Below are 20,672 nucleotides of genomic sequence, written 5' to 3' on the forward strand. Positions count from 1 at the left end.
TTGATGCTATTGGTTATCTTTCATCAGGTAATTTTAGATTTGAAAGGTTCTGATTACAGCTGGTCTTATCAGACTCCTCCATCCTCTCCCAGTACTACCATGTCCAGAAAATCTAGTGTTTGCAGGTAAGTAGACTGGTAATATTTAATTTTAACCTGTTTGGGGGCAAAGGGAGGCAAGTTCAGACTGTGGTATGGGTTTGTATGCATACTTAAGTCTTAAATAACAACTCTTAATGAAATCAGTCCCTCATGGTCTTTCTCCGTTTAAGTGTGTGACTGGGAATATTAAAAAGGATGGGCATGACCGAACAACTTTTAAACTCAAGACAACTTGAAGATGCTTTTGATTCAGTTCTCTTGAATCCATTTCAGATCAAAGAGCAGACTGTACTGATCTAAGCTCTGAGATTGTTCATTCATAATTTCCTTTTCTGTTTTTCATGTGATGACTTTTTAGATTATTCTAAGTAGCTGTTACTAATCAGTAAGTTAAACTGTTTGAAAAGGAAAAACATCCTTGGCAATTGACCTATCAGTCTGGTAGATGGAAATGCTTTTTTGATACAAGTTTTTTTGACTGTTTAATGCTGTCTAATGCTGTCCTGAAATATGTTGAAACACTGGATTCTGTCTATGCTTTCTCTGTAAAAACTGTTTTCTCTCATAAAACAGTTTATCAGCATGTTGCCGCCATACCCTGGTGTCTACATTTACTCTTTCCTTTTACTGAAAAGGAAGATATCCTATTGTGTATTCTGCTCAACACCTTTCTAGCTGCTCTCGAATGATTACCTTTTAGTTTGCTTTATGAATAATGTACTACAGGTTCCCTGTGTATGAGCAAAGTTACCTATAGCATGCCAGAGCAAGTGAACATGACTTCTTCTATGTACCTACTTGTCTCTGCATGCAGATATATATAAAAAAACCTTCAGTACTTTTATATATATATGTGAAAACATGCGTATTTAGAGCAATGAGCACAGGCTTAAAGATGCAATATCCTGAAGCTGTAAAAGAAAATGGCAAAAAAAATAATAATCCATCATCTGTTCCTAATCAACCTCATCTTCTTGTGTGGTAAACCTGTATGGCAACAGACAGTGTCTGGGTAAAACAAGGCAGAGCTCCTCTTTCCCGGCTCCAAGCCGACTTGTACATCTCGTGTGTTATGTGGAATTTGTGAGCAGGAGGTGCAGTCCTCACCCGTGTATCTTTAGAGCATTCCCTTCAGCTCATCAGTGGGCTCCTGCCAACGAAGGTAGGAAGCTGCCTTCAGATTGATGCATCCTGCTAGTCCTGCTCAGCCACCCCAGCAGGAAACTTCAAAGGCTCCCACGTTGTGGCTGGCATGTCGTTGCTGTCATTCATGGATACTGGAGATTAAAAATAAATCTCTTTGAAAAATAATTTTTTTTTCATGGATATTAATTTGGGGTTTTAATTCTCTGGTCACCTTTCTTACTCACTAAAGCTGCATACCCAGAGGCTTGACTTCACTTAATATGCCGTCACATGCTTTTTTCCTGGTAGAAAGCCTTCATGTGAGCAAAACTTGTCCCAGGTACTCTGAAGCATGGGATTTTGGTGATGCTTTCAAAAGTCTCACATGTTGGCCTGCTGACTGACTGCAACGGCATGCCTAGAGGCAGACTTCTAGATGAACTGTGATGCCTTTGGACCCCCTGCTAGAGATGCCATTGAAAATTTGGGCTGTGGTACAAGAGCAGCAAGGTGTAAGTCAGGAATAGGAGAGAGCCGTCAGCAGACATTTTTTGTGCGAGTGCTGTGCAAGTGCTAGAGAGGGCACGTAGCGATCCCTTCATCTCTAACCTCATTTTGAACTCTGAGTGGTTACAGAATTTGATCATTTGAGTGAAATTCAAGGTAAAATGCCATTTTCTGTCTGGTCGCAAGGGATATTGCAGCTGCTTGTGGTTCTTCACTGATATATATGTGCATATATATATTTAAATTTAATTTGTCAACATTTTTTCTTTTCTGGTTTATGCTGCCTGTTGCTAGAGACGTGGAATGTTAATTGTACTGTATATGGGTCTCTCCCCACCCCGCCCTTGTGTCTTTTCCTCTCCCCTTTCCTTTCTTTGTTCCTTTTGTCTCTCACAGCAGTCTGAACAGCGTTAACAGTAGTGATTCCCGGTCCAGTGGCTCGCACTCGCACTCACCTAGTTCACACTATCGCTATCGCAGCTCCAATCTGCCTCAGCAGGCACCCATGAGGCTGTCCAGTGTGTCCTCCCATGATTCTGGATTCATGTCCCAGGATGCTTTCCAGTCCAAATCGCCATCCCCCATGCCACCAGAAGCACCTAACCAGGTACGTGCAAGCATGAGAACAAAAACCTGAGCGTGAGCTGGACTCTGTAACTTGGCTCACTTTTCACAAAAAGGATCTGGTGTGGTTTTAGGGTACCTTGGAGTCAGGTTAAACACTGAGGGTAAGGTTTATCTCACTGCATTTCATCCATCTAGAAGTTGGGCCTCTAGCTGGAGTGATTTATGCTGCTTTTGCAGTTAGCACTGAAGAAAGGGATGAGTCGCTCTCAGGAGATTTGGTTTTTACTCTGGCCCTGGAGGGAGCCTAGATGCCTAACTTTCAGATATGTACAGCCGAGAAAGAGCACGAAGTCCCACCTTACAGAATAATATTCACTTTACCCACTGAGGTTACCAGTTAATATCCTGTACAGATTGCAAGTTGTTAATATCTGGTGGCTGTTTACTGTTTAATGGACAAATATCGGTGCCAGAACAGCCTTCTGACAGCCTTAGTATTGATACTGGTGGCCTTGGCATCAGAGAGATGACTTTCATTCCTCCCCTGCAACGGGCCTGGAATACTCAAAATGCCATTAGCAGTATGATGTGAAAGTGGTTTTGCCATTTTTTATGACGTCCCTTTCTGTGGGTAGGCTTGCTCTTTTTGACTCTCAGTTGAGCACCTTGCAGAAATAAGATTTCTGCATGAAAATTAGAGGTATTTTTAATTTTTTATGGAACTCATAAGAAATGAGTGTTTGTGTAGTCATATATGATAATGTCGTGAACCCAGTCAAACTAAGAGGTTTTCACTATAAATATAAGCAAAACTTTTTCAGAGCATTTTTTGGTCTGTAGAAGGAAGTTGCTGCTCTGTTTGTTCACGGCACCATTCCTGTAAAAACTAGCTGGCCACCTGCAGGCAGAGATTTGCATGCCTCCATGGCATGTATCTTCCAGCACCTGAATTCTCTTTTCTGTTTTGGGTTTTTTTTAACAAATCACACGACAACTGCAATATTTTTTAAACAAGGCTGAACTTCCATCTCACATTGTAAATCCCATCATAAATCTTAGTTACAAACTGAAGTGGACCTAATATCCTGTTGTTGAGTATCACTCATTTTTAATACACCCTGAGGTCACTGGACAAGGTTGTCCTTTTGTTTAATAAATGTAGTTGCACTCCTTTTCATGTGTTGGGGAGTAGATGGTTTTGTAGGCAATGATAACGTTAATCCTCACAGTCAGTGAGCAGCCAACAATTTCAGTGTTAGCAGTTACCAAGTGTCACCTGCACACTAAAGCTACTCCTAGACCACCCTTGACAGCACACAGACCCTTACTTTTTGCAGAACATTTAGTAAGTAGCACGCTTAGTGAAATTTTTAGGGTATCATCCAAAACAACACTGGTTCATTTAGGCTTGGAACACGGTCTCAAGGGAAGCTCAACAGTTTTTTAATATATTTGCCTCTTTCATTTTAATAGAAACGCTTTGTTTTCAAATGACTACATCTTCTGCACTGTCCCCAGTCTGGACACATCAGCATTTTTTTTATAGATGACATCCTGAAGAACTTTGTGCACACTAATAAAATGAATGTTTTGTTTAGATTGGCTATGGCTAACCTAAGTGAAATGCAAAAAAGTAAATGAGCAATAATAAAGTAAACTGGAATAGTAACAAGGTAAGGAAGTTGACTTTTAAGATACGTACATCAGTTATACATGCTAGCATCATCTTTGGTTTTCATAGTATCCACTGCACCTGCATAAAAGGGCGGTAATCTACGCGATGATGCTATGTTTGCAGATGAGGATGTAACTTTGCAATTGCCCTTAGCATGGAAAAAACCCAACACCTCTCTTTGCAAGTTCCCCTGTTAAGCAAGGGAGAGAACTTAGGCCGGTATCAGCTGGCAGAACATCCTGAAAGTTGATGGGAGTCATGCTGATTTACACCAGCTAAGTTCATATGCTTTCACTTCATTTTAGAAACTGTCCATAACGTTGCAAACTGATCCAAGCATCACTTGAGCTATTCATGAGCTGTAGAAGGCTGCAGCAGTGTGGCGTTGACTTGACAAGTGTAGTGTGTTGGTATAACAAATAGGTATGTGCTCTGTATGTCTCTAGTTCTGTGTACCTTTACGCAGAGGAAAAGGTAACAGATCATTGCCTGGCCGCTTCACCTTTGCTTAAGTGTCTTGCTTTGTATGTTCAGCACTAAGTAAAATGTGTGTGTTGTGCTGACAGGTAATTGTGATTGTGAGCTTACCGAGAAGCTGTTCAATTTACAGCATTATTTCATGTTGTGTGTCTCTAACCAACTGACAGATCTTCCTTGTGGTATTGTGCTTTTGAGGCTCGGTGGTGGGTGGGGAGGAGCAGCGATATCGGCTGCTGGCTGTTCCTAAAACACTGATGTCATTGTTTCTAGCAGTGACACTGAGAAAGCAGAAAGGCAAGCTCTGGAATCAACAAAGGAAATCAAAACCTATATGTCTTGCGCAGGTGGACACTTTGCTGATGTTTGCTAGCTACATGCGGTGGCATCTACTGGCAGCAGTAGTTTTGAAGGCAACAAAGCCCATTTTCTTTTAATAATGGATTTAAAAAAAAAAAAAATAGAAGGGGGCCACATAAGATTCCCGTATTATGGGAATGAGACTACATGAGCTATGTGAAGCTTTTATGCTCGCACCTACATTTTAGACAAGCAAGTGTCGCTGAAAATTAAACTGAATTTATTCAAAAACACAGATGGGGGGAAGAGGGAAATCTCAAACAAGGATTAAGTAGAGATTTAAACAAGATACAGACTATACCAGAGGAGAGATGACTGGCAAAATGAAGACTGCTTTTCAGCCTAGAGTTGCTGAGTAGTAAGTCTTTACAGTTATCACACTCTGCATGGAAGATAGGAAAAAGAGTAATTGTATAAACCAGACTTTGCCCTTACACTGGTTTAGTACGATCTCTTTTCTGCAGTGTTGCTGCTAACATCACTGGGAGTAAAAATATTAGCCTGTATCGGATAACTGGACATGTGTCGTGGTTTAACCCCAGCCAGCAACTGAGCCCCACACAGCCGCTCGCTCACTGCCCCTCAGTGGGATGGGAGAGAGAATCAGAAGGGTAAAAGCAAGAAAACTCGTGGGGTGAGATAAAGACAGTTTAATAGGTAAAACAAAAGCTGCGCACGCAAGCAAAGCAAAACAAGGAATTAATGCACTGCTTCCCATCGGCAGGCAGGTGTTCAGCCATCTCCAGGAAAGCGGGGCTCCATCACGCGTAATGGCGACTTGGGAAGACAAACACCATCACTCCGAACATCCCCCCCTTCCTTCTTTTTCCCCCAGCTTTATATGCTGAGCATGACATCATATGGTGTGGGATATCCCTGTGGTCAGTTGGGGTCAGCTGTCCTGGCTGTGTCCCCTCCCAACTCCTTGTGCACCCCCAGCCTGCTCGCTGCTGGGGTGGGGTGAGGAGCAGAAAAGGCCTTGACTCTGTGTAAGCACTGCTCAGCAGTCACAAAACCATCCCTGTGTTATCAACACTGTTTCCAGCACAAATCTAACACATAGCCCCATACTAGCTACTGTGAAGAAAATTAACTCTGTCCCAGCCAAAACCAGCACAACATATGGAAAGGTCACTGTAAAATGCTTTAATCTTAATTAAGCAAGTGCATTCGGGTATAGCTGAACAGCTGAAAAACATCACAGGTCTCTTTCTGGAGTGGAATAGTTTCTCTAAATGCCAGATTTGAGGTCAGCCCTGGCCAGCGTTGCCCATGGCAAGTACTGACACCACGTAAAGCCCTTCTGACAGACCTGCTGCTGGGAGCCAGAGTAGCTCTTGGATGAACAACCAATGTGGCTGATGCCCCTAAACCTACACGTTGCCCTGTGTAGTAGGCAAAGGCCTGTGCATATCCGTGATGAAGCAGTATGGTAGCAATACAGTTACGTTTGATCTAGGGAGATGGTAATAGAAGGATCTGCTGTACTTGGAGTGAACAGGCACGGGGGAAGCGATTATACAGTTGGATTTTAGAGGCTGCTTATGACTTGATGGGGATGGAAGCAAGGGGAGAGAAAGAGAAAGCAGCAGATGGAAAAAAAATAAAACTGGTGATGTGCTGTCAAGCAGCAGAGGACTGTCTTCATTGATAGAATATTCTGGAAATTGCTTTCCCTAAACAGTAAAGTGGAGGGGACCTAGATGTGAACTTGCTTCCACATATACAAATTAGCAAGCTGGAAAGATTCTGCTTTTGAGGAGACTCCATTGCTCAGAACAGCTTGAAGTTAGAATAGGGGAAATACATTGTTAAAACTATTCCGTTTTCCATGTAAATTAAGAAATGCTCCTAAATTAGACTTTAAAAAAACCTCAACAAACAACTGGAATGTATCTGTCGGTTATCACCAGGTGTTTTTCTCCTAAATTTCCTTTTCAAATTAGGTTTCCCAAGGGTTTGTCCCTGCCTAGAAAAAAGGGATCAGTAGAGACATGTTCCTGGAAGTGAGACAAAGTGAGGAGGTGACTATCCAAAGCTTTCCAAAAGGTGACTGAGGAGTCTTCCCCTGACTGCAGAGGGACATTGGACCAAGCTCTTCATTAGGATTTGGTCTCCTGGGAAAATCTTGCCCAGGAAGCCCCATCTAGGAGTTGAGGAAGGGAAGGGGTTAAGAAAGCAATACTATATTTGAATGGAAAATGTAGGAAACAAAGGATGTGAGTAATCCAAGATAACTGCGGTCCTTTTATAGATTAGTAAGACAATAGATGGAAAATATAACCATACAGTCCAGTAGCCCAAAATACAGCCTTTTTTTTATATCCTTGCTGGAATTCATACATACCACACCAAGCAGCGGGACACTATCCAAGAACAAGCCGTAGCACAATGTCTGAGAGACCAGATACCAAGCTGCATGTATATAACGTACATTTGAGGAACTGGTTGTTACTGTGCAGAGCTCAGTTTTAGCTTTCTGCTGATACTGTTGACTTTAAGCTTTTTCTCAGAAGAGATGGTTTGAGAGCAGAGCAGAAACACCGTTATCGCAGCTGGGGGAAAAAAAAATAATCTCCCGTGGTTAAAATAGCTAAAATGAAAGAACTAATTTTAAAAATGATCCCAACTAAACAATCATTTTAAAAAGGAATCGACTAAACTAAGTTGAAAAAATCCCATAGTCAAATTTCTCACTCCACGGGATGTGGAGCAGAAATCGCTCTGCCGGGTGTTTGCCTGTGCGTGTGCTGCCAGGAGCGCGTGTGCCGGTGGGTGTGCCTCTGGAGCAAGCACTCAAGAGTTCGGAGACTTTTTGCCCAAGCAGTAGCTGTGCAGTTTCTGTTTTCAGCCCCTCAGGTACTTTCTGCTAAGAAACGAAGGGTGGTCTGTGCTTCCCACACCCGAGTCCAACCATTCAGGACTTCTCTGCAGTCTGATCCAGGCAGCCTTTGACCTGCTGCCGCTTGCTTTTTCTTTACACTTTTCCTTCAGGAGTTCAGTATTTTTCCACCTCCCTCTCCATCATTTTCTCACTGTAGTAATCCTTTTTTTAGCAAGATCAGAGGCTCCCCTTCCCTGTGCCATGCAAGGTTCTCAAGGCAAGCAGACCCTGTTTCTCTACCCCCACCTCTTGCGTTTCCTTCAACTACCAAGGTGTTTTCTCCATGGCATCTTGGTTCATCCTTTGCCTGCTGAAAATGGCTACGCTGTGTTAGTGGGAGAGTCCTTTCTTTCATCTTTTTTTCACCTTGGAGTCACTTTATTGCAAAAATAAGTTCACCACTTCCAGTCTTTTTTCCCCATACGTCAGGTATATTTAACAATTCTCTGCATCTTCAGAATCTGCATTTTTGGCCTTTTTCCATCTAGTTGCTACATGCAGCTTTGTTGCTAATAAACCTCATTTATGATCCATTTCTACCATTGCTTGACATAATCTTGTGAAGTTTCTGGCTTGTAAACAGGAATAGTCTCTCAGGTGTAAACTCCAAATTCTCACTTGTCATCATTGGGGCACCTGCAGAAGACAAGGTGGTATTATCTCATGTTTGGAACTCAGACCCTTCGCTGACTGTCCTGCCATGTGCAGAGTGTGCACACCCAGGAGGGTCTTCCAGGCCATAAGCATGAGGTTTCAGAAACCATTTTCTGAAATTATGTTTTTCTCTCTTTTTTTTTTTTTTTTTTCCCGCGGGGCCAAAGTGTAACATTAGTGTGAGTGTTCTCATGGGGCTTCTCAAACAGTTTCTTTTGCTGAGCTACCTGGAATGTCAGGCAGAACTTGGAATTTTAGGAGCTAATTTTCTATAATGTTTTTTTCTCTTAAGGATAGAAAAAATAGGCTCATCTCTATTTAGTGTCCTGTATGATTCAGTTATGTCTGACGGCAGAGTCAACTGCAGCTCATGTTTGTCAGTATTCTTATGTTAGAGGTTTTTCTCCTGTAAAAGGGCTTGCATTAAATCAAGAATGTGACAAGTTCCACAAAACATCAAGCCACTGCATCACCGGGTACCCCACTGCATACTTTTCACTTCTCTCCTTAATAGTTGCATGTCATTTGTTGTAGTTTCTTCTGATCTTATGTTCACCTCAACTCTTACTGCGCTTTGAATACAAGCCTTGTTAGCTGAGCTCACTTGTACGCTAAACACATTTGACAGGTCACCCGCAGATCTGATCTCATGTCAGCATAAGACGGGATGTGCATTATTTCTATAAAATAATCCACCACATTACATGCTTTTTAAATTTTTTTAACAGCCTTTTCAAAGTTTTACTTAAATTCAGAGTTTGCTAATAAGCTCGAGATGTTGATACTGTATTGGCTTCTCAGCAGCCCCGGTAGTCTTCACCAAAATCCTTATGGTGATGGCATCCCATCTCAGAAGACCGACATCTCCTTTTACCTAGGCAATTAGCTTCTGGTGAGCAGTGAGACAACTTCGGGGGTGTTAGCAGTAACTACTCCTCTACAGTGTCTCTTATCCAGCTATCTTTTTATTGCAAACTCACCCCAAGATCTCATCTAAGGTTGACTGATGAAATTTTATTTCAGATGAGATTTCTCTTCCCCTTCAAAATGTCATGCCTTGAAATCGGAGGCTTTGCTACACAAACTTGATACAAGAGCGCATTCTCTCTGCTGTCATGAAATAAAATGGTGGGGATATCCTTAGATAGACTTGCTTCACAGGTCTTGGACTACCAAAGGATGAATTAGTCTTGCTAGTCTTGAATTTCCTGACAGTGAATAGAGCTCAGTACTGCCCTGACCACTTTGACGGTATTCTTGACCATTTCCAAGCACTCGGTTGGACCTGCACGCACGCCCCTGCTGAGGCGGATGCCACTTTCAAGGGGGAGAGATATAAGAACGTTGTAGCTGGTGAAGTGGTCCATGTGGTTATTCACCTTGGCCTGCCTGTAGGTGAATTAGATGCTGTTGTAGAGGTCTTACAGCAGCAGATGCACATAAAGGCGTGCACTGAAAATTGGAAGAGAAGTTCCTAGCTAGGAGCAAAATGTTTGAGGTGTTTGATGGACACTCTGTGTCCTGCATTTTCCTTCACTCTCCATCCAAGCCTGTGATATTTTCTCTCTCTGCTGTTAAGAGAAAGGAGATGGCAAGCACATGCCACCATTTATGCACTAAGCAGAGTACATGTACCTTCGTATGGGCTGCTGGGCAGAAAAGTTTGAGTCAGAGTGCTTTTGGTGTATGCATACTACCCACAGAGGCGCATGCATACAGATAATGCACTTTGGAAACCTCCAGTTTTGGTAAGTATGACTTCTTTCTCTGTTCCATAATATTTGAACTCAGATGAGCTTTTCACAAGCACTTTTGCAGATCAGAATATCCGAGAACTTGTGAATGTAAGTGACGTTTGCTGCTCCATGTTTTAAATCTAAACTTTGTGTCTTTGAAGTACTGATGATCTGCTTTTCTGTATAAATCGGTTGTCTCAGTATATTGCATGTTTGGAGCATAGGTGCCCTCAGCTCCCTCAGCTTCTTGTTCTGAGAAAGCTAACAGAATTGAGACGCTGAAATTGCAATGAGGAGTTGAGATCGCTGCCTCGATTTCCTCATTCTCAAGCAGCGTGGCAAGTTCTCGCATTAAGCAAATGGCTTGTTTTGTTTCTCATAGATTTCCTGAACATTAGCAATGGTTTTGAGCAGTTTCTAATTGATTTTTAAAACCCTAACCCTTTGCTTCTCTCATCCTTCCCTCTCTCCTGTGTGTGTCTCTGTGTATGTGCTTTTTGTCTTTTTTTCTGTGTTTTTTTGTTTTATTTTTTGGTGGCTTGTGTATCCTTTCCTTGCGTTGCGGTGCTGTTTTACGCTGCAGAATTCGTCCAGCTCTGCCTCTTCAGAAGCCTCTGAAACCTGCCAGTCAGTGAGCGAGTGCAGTTCCCCCACCTCAGTCAGCTCAGGCTCCACCATGGGGGCTTGGGCCTCCACAGATAAGGTGAAAAACTTCATCTCAAAGACATACAAACCTACTAGCTTGTTATCCAAACACAGCAACATTTGGACAAAAAAAAAAACGTGCATGGGACGCAGCCAGGATTCCTCCCTGTGAAGATGAGAATAGGAACTGTTGCACACTCCCTTAGAAATGAATCTGTTTGAATAAACCACAGCGACACTTGCCTTTAAACTAGCTGCTAGGGGGAAGCTACAAATTGGGCATTTTACAGAGGTAATTTTTTAAGAAAAGCTCATTTTCCACCTTTTCTACTCAAAGAGATTGTGGAATGCTGCCCAAACCCAGCTGGCTGCCTAACAAAGAGCATCTTGCCCAGGTTGTACCGTTTGTGGCTTCTCCCATTAGGTAGCACGCGTTACACTGAGCAATTGGGGTTTGGTTTTGACCAAAACAAAAAGGAAAACAAAACACATGTGGTTGGAATAAATTACAGGGGATACACTCTGAATCGGGGGAGGAAGCGATAGCGGTCTCCATTCTCATCTGGTAAATCCTTGCTGTTGGTTTTTTCTTTTTTTTTCTTCCATATCATCACACAGCCAGAACACGTCATTTTCGAAGGCTGCGTGCTTTTCCTCTCTGTCCAGCTACATAGAATAAACGCCATCAATGCAAATGCCTCAAGTATTGGAAATGTTTTGTTTCTGTGTCCGCAGTCTGCAGGTTACTTAAATTGCAAAGGCTTTTTCACAGTGTGCCGCTTTCGTGGACAGAAGGCAAAGCTGCTCAGCCTGGAGACAATGACTGCTAGATTGATGTCTGAAATTTGTTATACCAAATAACAATTTTCAAGCAATCTCACTTCTGAACCAAGCATTGTATCAATTTTCTGTTGTTTATTTGCAGCAAAGCTAAGATTTTTCTTTCTTTTGTTTTAAGATACAGAAGTTTTCTCCCTAGAGCATCAGAGTCACAGTATATTTTCATATTCATTCTGTTTATATTAATTTCTCTGTTTTTGTTTGTTTATTTGTTTCGTTTCCAGTTGTCTAATGGGTTTTATCACTGTAGTTTATCAAGTGACCCATCCGTAGCTTCAGTTGGTGCAGGTCCTTTCCCTCATTTCCCGCCTGTCTCCCGCGCGTGGACTCGGGCTCCCTCAGCCCTCCTTCCAGACTACGTTCATTATTACACCATTGGGCCAGGCATGTTACCATCATCTAAGATCCCTAGCTGGAAGGTTTGTGTTCCTTTTGTTGTGGCAGTCCTCACCTCCTCATACCCACAGTGTGCACACGGCAGTTGTCGCTACCTTTCGATCCATGTAATTACTCGTTGATTTGCTCTGGTTAATATCACTCTGAATGGGCACTGCATGGTGATAATCAGAGAGCTAAAATCCGGTAGTGGATATTTCTGAATGACCTTGTCTATTCTGGCACTCCCTAAAACATGTTAAAGCTGACAACACCTAGGTAGGAAGGAATAGTTTAACTCTGGAACATTGGTGAAAGCACTCTGGGCTCTATTCAGCGAGAAAAGAGCTTGTTTAGCACTGTCAAAGCGCTCACTTGAGCAAGGGGGTGCAGGCTTGGCATCCAGTTGGCTTAGTGAAACCATACATTGAACATGATGTTCTCACTGCAGCGGCTGTGCTTGGCCCCCTCCTTGGCCGTAGGCAGGCGTGCTCTTGTAGGTCTAGCTGGAGTGGTTTAAGAAGGTGCCCGTCACCAGGTGAACCCAAGTGGTGACTGAAGCCATCCTGGCTTTACTGCCACAGACTGAAAGTGCTCACCCAGCTTGTTTTGCTCTCTTGAGTGAGACCACCGAAAAAGTCAGAGCGCAGTAACTTCTTTCAGTTGCTCCAGCTGGATCTGCAGGGATCTTCCTTGGCATCAAAACGTCTCTGCTCTGCCAGAGCTTTGACTTGCATCCTTGCCAGGCGATTCCCTTGGGAGACTCTGCCCCGGAGCAAGGGGAGAAGGTCTCGTGTCTGTTGCCCTGAATCTTCACGAGGCTGATGTGCAGTTGATAGTAGCTGCACAGGTCTTAGATGCCTGTGGATGGTTATACGATACTGCATATGCACCATGGGACCTTCTTTACGTGTAAATTGACATACCGTGTTACAGATCCCCCCAGTCTCTCTCTCCAGCAGCTGGAGACTGTTGAGACATACACACAGGGTGGCCACAGTGGTCCTGGGGCTTCAGGATCATCAGTTGTGTCTATGCTACAAGCGCTTTGCCAATATATTACACGGCAAAACACTGACAGCAAAGACACAGCTGTTAAGGCAAAGCAGAGTTTCATATGTGTTAATAAAACCAAAATACCTGTCTGCACAAGGGTTCTGTCAGTACAGCTGCCTTGCACTTCTCATACCTTGGACTGAGACACGTCAGTAAAAATCTATAGTGTGGTCTTAGCCCGTCGTTAGTTATTTATCAGAGGGCTGTGCGGAGGCTGCCCAGCAGCCAGCTGCTGCCGGTGGTGGGGTGGGCGGCCCGTCTCACATGCAAGTTGTTTATTCTGTTTTTATTTTTAAAGGACCCCTTGTCTTGGTGAGGGAAAACTCTCTTAGGATTGGGCTTGCCCCTGCAGCAGCTCGCACCTGGGGAGCTGCTGCTTAGCAGTGGTTCTGCGTCCCAGCACAGGTCACTGATCAGTCCTGCTCTTTGTGTGCAGCGTGTGGTTTCTGGACACCCTCAGGACTTGGCTTAATAGAGCCCGGAGTGAATACAGCCCTCGTGGCGTAATTCAGAGTGAAGTTAGTCTTTCTTCAGTACAGATCATTATTATAAACTAGATTTCAGCTAGTAAGTAACCTGAGAGATTACTCAGAGTAACTTGCTCCTCTAATGTGTATCCAAAATCTGTTCAAGCCTAATTTTTCAGAATTGAAGACATGCATAACAGCACGTAATACTAGAAGTTGTGTACATCTAGAACAGTTACATTGCTGATTGGACATTTGTGTATATTTTCTGCTGTGTGCCAGTGATTTTTGTATCTGAATTTCTGAAAATACAGGCTTTATCACAATGGAATTTCATTTAGAGAAAACTGTGGTATTAAAATACTAAATATCTTCATATAAGAACACTTAGGTAGAATAGGAAATTTAGATTCTCTTTAATGAAGGAGATAGGTTTTATAAGTGAAGATTGTTAATATCTTCAAAATTAATTTATTTCTGGCCTTATTCAGAAAGGCATATCTAGTTTGATACATAATCTGTTGCATTAAAATTGTCCTTTTGCATAGTTTTACTTATAATTAAAGCACAATCACTGATGAAAGCTGTTGCTAACAAGCACATTTCCTTAGGACTGGGCCAAACCAGGCCCATACGATCAGCCAATGGTGAACACATTGCAACGTCGCAAAGAAAAACGCGAACCAGATCTCAACGGAGGAGCTCCGAGCGGGCCGCCCGTGCCCCCTGAGGAGGCCCAGAGGCCTCGGAGCATGACGGTGTCGGCTGCCGCAAGGGTGAGGCTCTGATTTTGAATACGCTCTTTGGTGCAACGGAAGTGGATGTGCTAGCTCCTGCCAGTACTTTTTTTGCCCTGCTTCGTGTTGGCACGTGTTTATCCGACAAGCAGGACTGGTGTGGTGTTGGGGCGGTCAGTGGAAGGGACGTGCGCTTGAGAGAACGTGCCGTCGGGTATTGGCATTTGTAGAGCAACGGCATCCAAAGAAGCGTCTGTTTCTTTGAAGGCCTAGTAAATGGGTGGACACAACCCTGTTGGGTTGCGATGGTGACAAGCTCTGCTTGGGAGGAGAGACAGCTAAAAGTCACCGAAGATTGATTAACCTTTCTAGACGTAATGAATCTCCTTTCTGGGTGTAACCAGCAGGGTGAGGAGATGGAGGCCTGCGAGGAGCTGGCGCTCGCTCTGACGAGAGGGCTGCAGCTGGACACCCAGAGGAGCAGTCGGGATTCCTTGCAGTGCTCCAGCGGCTACAGCACCCAGACAACAACTCCGTGCTGTTCAGAGGACACGATCCCGTCTCAAGGTACCCATCCAAGAGTTGTTCTTTTTCAAAGGGTTCCCAGCCTGGCCGTCATACGCTCACCCTGCGGTGCCAAGGAGCTGTATTCAGCAGCTGTGGCTCACTGGCTTTGTAGTCAGCCGGGGAGAAAGGGATGGATGTTGCTGTTGTGAAGTTTTTTCCAGCTTGGATTGCAGTCTGGATTTATTAACTAAAAAGAAACCTGGATTGCTACATAGCGCACTGAATGATTCTATTTTCTTGTGCATTACTAGAATGAGTTTTAGCTTAAGGAGGCTACAAATTTAAAGATGCTGGAATTATATTTAATGGGTTAAGTGGAATGACACTGGTACTGCATCATACAGTTCGTGTGGTGGTAACGTCCTTTCTGAGCTATGTCTTAGCAAATACGCACTCAGGAGCTTTGCTTTCTCGTTCTGTCAGTACTCTGAATCTGGTCTTGCTTTCCCTTTGTAACCTTTTATTTCCTACCTGAGCAGAAATTTTGTAATTGGAAAAAGAATCCATTGGAGACCTTCACTTGGGCATACCTGGGAAGCTGCAATAAGGTGTTGGGTTTTGCACCCTGTTTCAGAACCAGCAGCAAGCTGAGAGGAACCGAGTTTGGTGTTTGCAGTTCAGCAACCTCCTTGTTTGCTCAGCTGAGGTTGGTTGTGCTGTGCAATCACACGAGGCAGTAGTGCTTGCGGAGGGCCTAGCTTGGCTCAGCAGTTACGTGGAAAGGAAGGAACCCGATGCGATTATTAAAGCTGAGGCTGAGTTTTCGGAGTTGACAGCTGGGATTTACTTTGTTTGCAAAATAAGCAAATTTGCTGCTGAAATCACTGGTACACAGTCCCCTGAGCCCAACATTGCCTAGTCTAAAGCACACTTTTTAGTCACTGACTGTTTTAAGTATTTGTGTCTACAAGCAGTAGCATATGGCTTGTAGGATGCTGGTTTTGGTATCTTAATGTTGGCAACAAACATTGAGTCTTCGTTACTTAATCAGTTATTTTCAGAGAAGGTACAGAGTGTGTACAGTTCTCTTTCACAAGAGATGCGGGCACCCGGCAGCTTTAGGGTCGGTCTGCTGTAGTGCCTTCAGCCATGCAGTCTGAGAATCTTGGTCACAATATCTCGGGCTTCCTTCCTTCTGAAGGTGAAACCTCTCTTAGTTGCTATTGACCTCCAGGCTTTTTTGGTTATATATACTTTTTTGGTTATACATACTTCAGACTTACTGACGTGACTCAGCTGTCTTCTCCAGCTCGTTCCTAACTCTGTCTTTTGGCATCAGTTTCAGATTATGATTATTTCTCTGTGAGTGGTGACCAGGAGGCAGAGCAACAAGAGTTTGACAAATCTTCCACCATCCCCAGAAACAGCGACATTAGCCAGTCCTATCGCAGAATGTTTCAAACCAAGCGTCCTGCTTCCACTGCAGGTCTGCCAACCACGCTTGGACCGGTCATAGTCACCCCCGGCGTCGCCACCATCAGACGGACCCCTTCCACCAAGCCTTCAGTCAGACGCGGTACCATAGGGGGAGGTCCGATTCCGATCAAGACGCCAGTGATTCCTGTCAAAACACCAACTGTCCCCGATATCCCGGGGGGGCTGCCCGGCACCCTCGCTGGGACAGAAGAATGTCCTGAGCAAAGTCCCGAGTCTCCGGCAGCAGGAGATGGTGGGCAAGGTGTCACCAGCATGCCCTCATCCTCATGGAGCGGACAAGCGTCTGTCAACCCTCCGCCGTCAAGCCAGAAACTGAGTGCTGCCGACGAGCAGAGGCAAGCGGTTCCCGAGAGCGAGGGGGAAGAAAGCGAGCGGGATGGTGTCAGCACCCTCGCGCCCGTGGGCCAGCCGGAGCTCGATCCCGGAGAGCTGAGTCCTGGGGACGTCCCGCAAGGTGAAGATATGCTGAACGCCATTCGGCGGGGTGTCAAACTGAAGAAGACGACCACGAATGATCGCTCAGCACCTCGTATTTCCTAGGAGTGGAAAAGCTGCCAGAGTACTAGCCGCCGAGAAGGAACTGTGAGGAAACTAATTTGTCTCTATCCATTCCAACCTGTAATCAATGAATTTTTTAAAATACTCGGTAACAGACAGTCTGAAAGTACTCTAAAAGAGAAAACAAGGTGAAAGAGCGTAGTAAGACATAATCTTCACTGGTGTTTTAATTTGTAAATATCAATGATTTTGTTTCTGCATTTTTTTGATCTAAGTTACACTTTTAATTTTTTCTGAAGGTGCCAAATCCCATTTACCTTTTTTATAACTCTCTTTGTAAAGTTTTAAATCATAGGAGAAAAAAAAATGTCGAGTAGTTAACTTCAGCAAAGGGATTTAATGAAAATTTGGCTTTTTTGCAAGCTTTTGTAGAGCGCCGTGTAATAGTGAGGTTAAAAAACAGAATAAACCAATGGGACTTACTTTAAAGTTTAAGTCAAGCTGTAAGGAACAGATCCTCATTTAAGTATTAAAAAAAAAAGTTTGAAAAGCGGGAATAAAATTTGACAATAAAAGCAATATATAATGCAAGGAAGAAACCTGCAGTTGGTAGAGTATTTGGGGGGTTGTGGGGGGAGGGAGATGCCATCAAAATAGCAGATGCTGTTGCACAAAAGTAGCCTAGTAGGATTAATTACTAGTAGCTTCATGGTAAATGCATCAGAATAAGCCATATTGGATTGCAGTGTTTTGTTTCTGTAGGGTGTTTTAAAGACTGGGGTTTTTCCACGTTTCTTTTTTGACTGCACAGCACCAACTCTCAGTCACATGCATGCAGCCTTAACTGTGTAGGCTTGGTTCTTCCACCTTCGCTTTTTGTTCCGCTCATCCTTTCACTGAATACAAACAAGGACGACAGGCTTAAGGCAGTTACAAATGTGCAAACATTTTTAAAATGCAAGCAGGGAGTTCTTAGATATTATCAAAATGCCTTTTTCTGACTGTGCCCAGCAGGCTGGGCACCTTGGAAAGCCCAAATATTTTGAGAAAACACTTCACAATTTGACGGGTGTAACCAGCTTGTGATCTAATAAACTGCGAATGTTTCTTTCCAATACAGGGGCTTGTTTTTCTTAACTTCTTTTAAATGGCAGTTAATTGGCTTTTCTTAAATACCGAAAAGAAAGGGGTGAAGGGTGGGGGGTGGGGAGAGATACTGGTTTTTTGATAATACCGGGAGTCTGACCACTATATTCTCTTTTTTTGTACTTTAAGTCATGTTTTTTGGAACGCTGTCGATAGAATTATTAAGAGTTGGATTTTTTCCTTAAAGTAAAAGTAAGTTATTGCTGCAATACCCATCTCCTAAAGCCGATAGAAATATGCAGACCCCAGGGCACGAGGCGCGTTGCGATCCGAGCGCCCAGACGGATGCCGGCTGCCCCCCCGCAGCAGACCCGCGCGCGGACGGACACCAGACGCGCGCAGCCGGGATTGTTCAAAACCGCACCAAATAACACCTACACGGGGCTAGTTGCCACCAGCCGCTCTGCAGATTTCTGTTGGCTCTAGACTTGCCTACATAACCTCTTATGCTTTAAGACATAACTGCATTGGATGTGAAACTTCTAGTAACTGTGTAGTCACTGTGTTCTATATAACATTTTACACTGCTGTGGTTGCTAACCTTTTTTTTTTTGTTATGGCTTAAAAGCAAAAAGCAAAAAAAAAAAAAGGCATGATTCTTAGAAAATATTAAACCTTCCTTTCTTTGAAAAACAAGCTCCTTATTACCGACTATAATAAACAGTAGTGCCTGTGGTGTAGCCCACCAATCTTGATACAGTAGCTGATGCGTTGTGCAAATGAGGCTTTGAGATGGTTTTTGCATAAACAAAAACTGCTAGGAGATAATCTCAATAGTTAAAAGTGTTATTTAAACCTTTGAAATAAATGGATGTAACTGTACCCGAGTACAGCTTTTCACTTGTTTAGTTCTTAAACGTTAGTATAATCAGTAAAATTTAATATAAAATGTTGCCAAATTCAATGTAGAAAGAATGTGACAAAACACTTTGGATAGTTCTATTGTTTGTGTTTTTGCATATTGTAAAAGCAGTGTCACAGCTAAAAAATAAAATGTTTCTAATGGTAAATTATTGTGGTTTAGTTGCTAGTTTGTACTGAGAGTTGACCTCTCCCTGTGCAGTTTTTTGTTCTGAACTGGTATAAATAATTGCTGTACGTGTGTCTCCCTTCTACATTGTAATGATTGCTTAAGCCTACATTATAAATAAAGAACTGCTGGAAAACTTCTGTATTTCGGTTCTTAAAGACTTTCTGCTTCCAGAGCTTTGGGTATCATCAACGGTGTCCTTCACCAGGCTTCTGAAGAGCAGGCAGGTTCCATCGGCGTGTGACAGAAGCAAGAGGGAATTAAAAAATAAGTAAATAAAATCGCACATAGCTATGTATTCCTGATGCGCACTGGAAGGGTAGTGGCAGAGCAAAGGTGCAAGGCTAACGATGGAAATTCACGCTAAATAATAAGCGATGGCATTCCCCTGTCCCTCGCCGTTGTTCCCTGGCCAGGAAGCAGGGAGGGCTCGGCGGGTTCGTGCATCTGCCTCGGTGCTGGACCGCAGAGCCTTTTGCTGGGGGAGGGCAGCCGCTGCTGCCAACGCCGCCCATGCCTGCAGCCAGGATTTATCAAGCGCCCCGCCAGGGCCGTCGCCCACGCGCCCCTCAGTGACTGAGGCTTTCTTTTGCTCAGCTTTCTCAGGAACACAGGTAGAGAGGGAGGACGCTGCTCCCACTTGCAGCTACCATGCAGTGGCCTGATTTATTTCCTCGCCACTGCGATACTCATGTTTGTCCGGAGGTTTCCATTTGTCAAAGGAAAACTCAAGGTGGTTTGGCTGGAAATATCCCGTCTCCAAAGGGAGGGTAGTTTCATTCCCCCGTCTCTCCGTGGCTGTATCTCACATACTGCTTGGCCAGGCGCTCTCATTTTGAAGTTTATCCATGCCGCTTCTACAGTGAATCTGATTCACTCGCAGCTGCGCCTGCAAAATGTTTCTTTTGTTGCGGGGGTGGGTGGGTTTTGTTGTTTTTAATGCTGGGATGTGGGGTATCCATCGTGTTAGGGAATCACAGAATCATAGAATGCTTTGGGAGGGAAGGGACCTTTAAAGGCCATCTCGTCCATTCCCCCTGCCATGGGCAGGGACAGCTTCAACCAGATCAGGTTGCTCAGAGCCCCATCCAACCTGGCCTGGAATGTTTCCAGGGATGGGGCATCTACCGCCTCTCTGGGCAACCTGTGCCAGTGGTTCACCACCCTCACTGTAAAAAATTTCTTCTTTATATCCAGTCTGAATCTCCCCTCTTTTAGTTTAAAACCATTACCCCTTGTCCTATCGCCATTGGCCCTGCTAAAAAGTCTGTCCCCATCTTTCTTACAAGCCCCCTTTAAGTACTGAAAGGCTGCAATGAGGTCTCCCTGCAGCCTTCTCTTCCCCAGGCTGAACAACCCCAACTCTCTCAGCCTTTCCTCATAGCAGAGGTGTGCCATCCCTCTGATCATTTTTGTGGCCCTCCTCTGGACCCCCTCCAACAGGTCCATGTCCTTCCCGTGCTGAGGGCCCCAGAGCTGGACACAGCACTCCAGGTGGGGTCTCACCAGAGCGGAGCAGAGGGGCAGAATCCCCTCCCTCGCCCTGCTGGCCACGCTGCTTTTGATGCCGCCCAGGATACAGTTGGCCGCCTGGGCTGCAAGAGCACATTACCAGCTCATGTCCAGCTTTTCATCCCCCAGTACCCCCAAGTCCTTCTCCGCAGGGCGGCTCTCAATCCCTTCATCCCCCAGCCTGTACTGATACCAGGGATTGCCCCGACCCAGGTGCTGCTCAGGTGTTCGCAAAAGTCAGGAGGGACTTTTTGCTCTGTTTTCTAGCCAAAAAAA

At 44.2% G+C, this 20,672-nt stretch overlaps 1 protein-coding gene across 12 annotated transcripts in view; it reads left to right on the plus strand.

The window, feature by feature from the left end:
* MTSS1 (MTSS I-BAR domain containing 1) overlaps positions 1 to 19,028 on the plus strand; it is a 127,816-nt gene extending 108,788 nt beyond the window's left edge. For 5 of the 12 annotated variants that reach the window (XM_087746188.1, XM_087746232.1, XM_087746227.1 and 2 more), the window contains 7 exons: positions 28 to 125; positions 2,130 to 2,340; positions 10,670 to 10,789; positions 11,796 to 11,990; positions 14,081 to 14,245; positions 14,611 to 14,773; positions 16,053 to 19,028. In XM_087746188.1, the coding sequence (XP_087602314.1) occupies positions 28 to 125; positions 2,130 to 2,340; positions 10,670 to 10,789; positions 11,796 to 11,990; positions 14,081 to 14,245; positions 14,611 to 14,773; positions 16,053 to 16,750 (1,650 nt within the window). In that variant the 3' untranslated portion in view covers positions 16,751 to 19,028. The remainder of the gene's footprint in view (positions 1 to 27; positions 126 to 2,129; positions 2,341 to 10,669; positions 10,790 to 11,795; positions 11,991 to 14,080; positions 14,246 to 14,610; positions 14,774 to 16,052) is intronic. The other 7 variants (XM_087746219.1, XM_087746196.1, XM_087746206.1 and 4 more) reach the window with 7 other exon arrangements.
* The last annotated feature ends 1,644 nt before the right edge of the window (positions 19,029 to 20,672 follow it).

This window comes from Nipponia nippon, unplaced genomic scaffold, assembly GCF_047370975.1.
Source record: "Nipponia nippon isolate SJK-2023a ecotype South Korea unplaced genomic scaffold, ASM4737097v1 scaffold_1, whole genome shotgun sequence".
Classification (NCBI taxonomy): Eukaryota; Metazoa; Chordata; class Aves; order Pelecaniformes; family Threskiornithidae; genus Nipponia; species Nipponia nippon.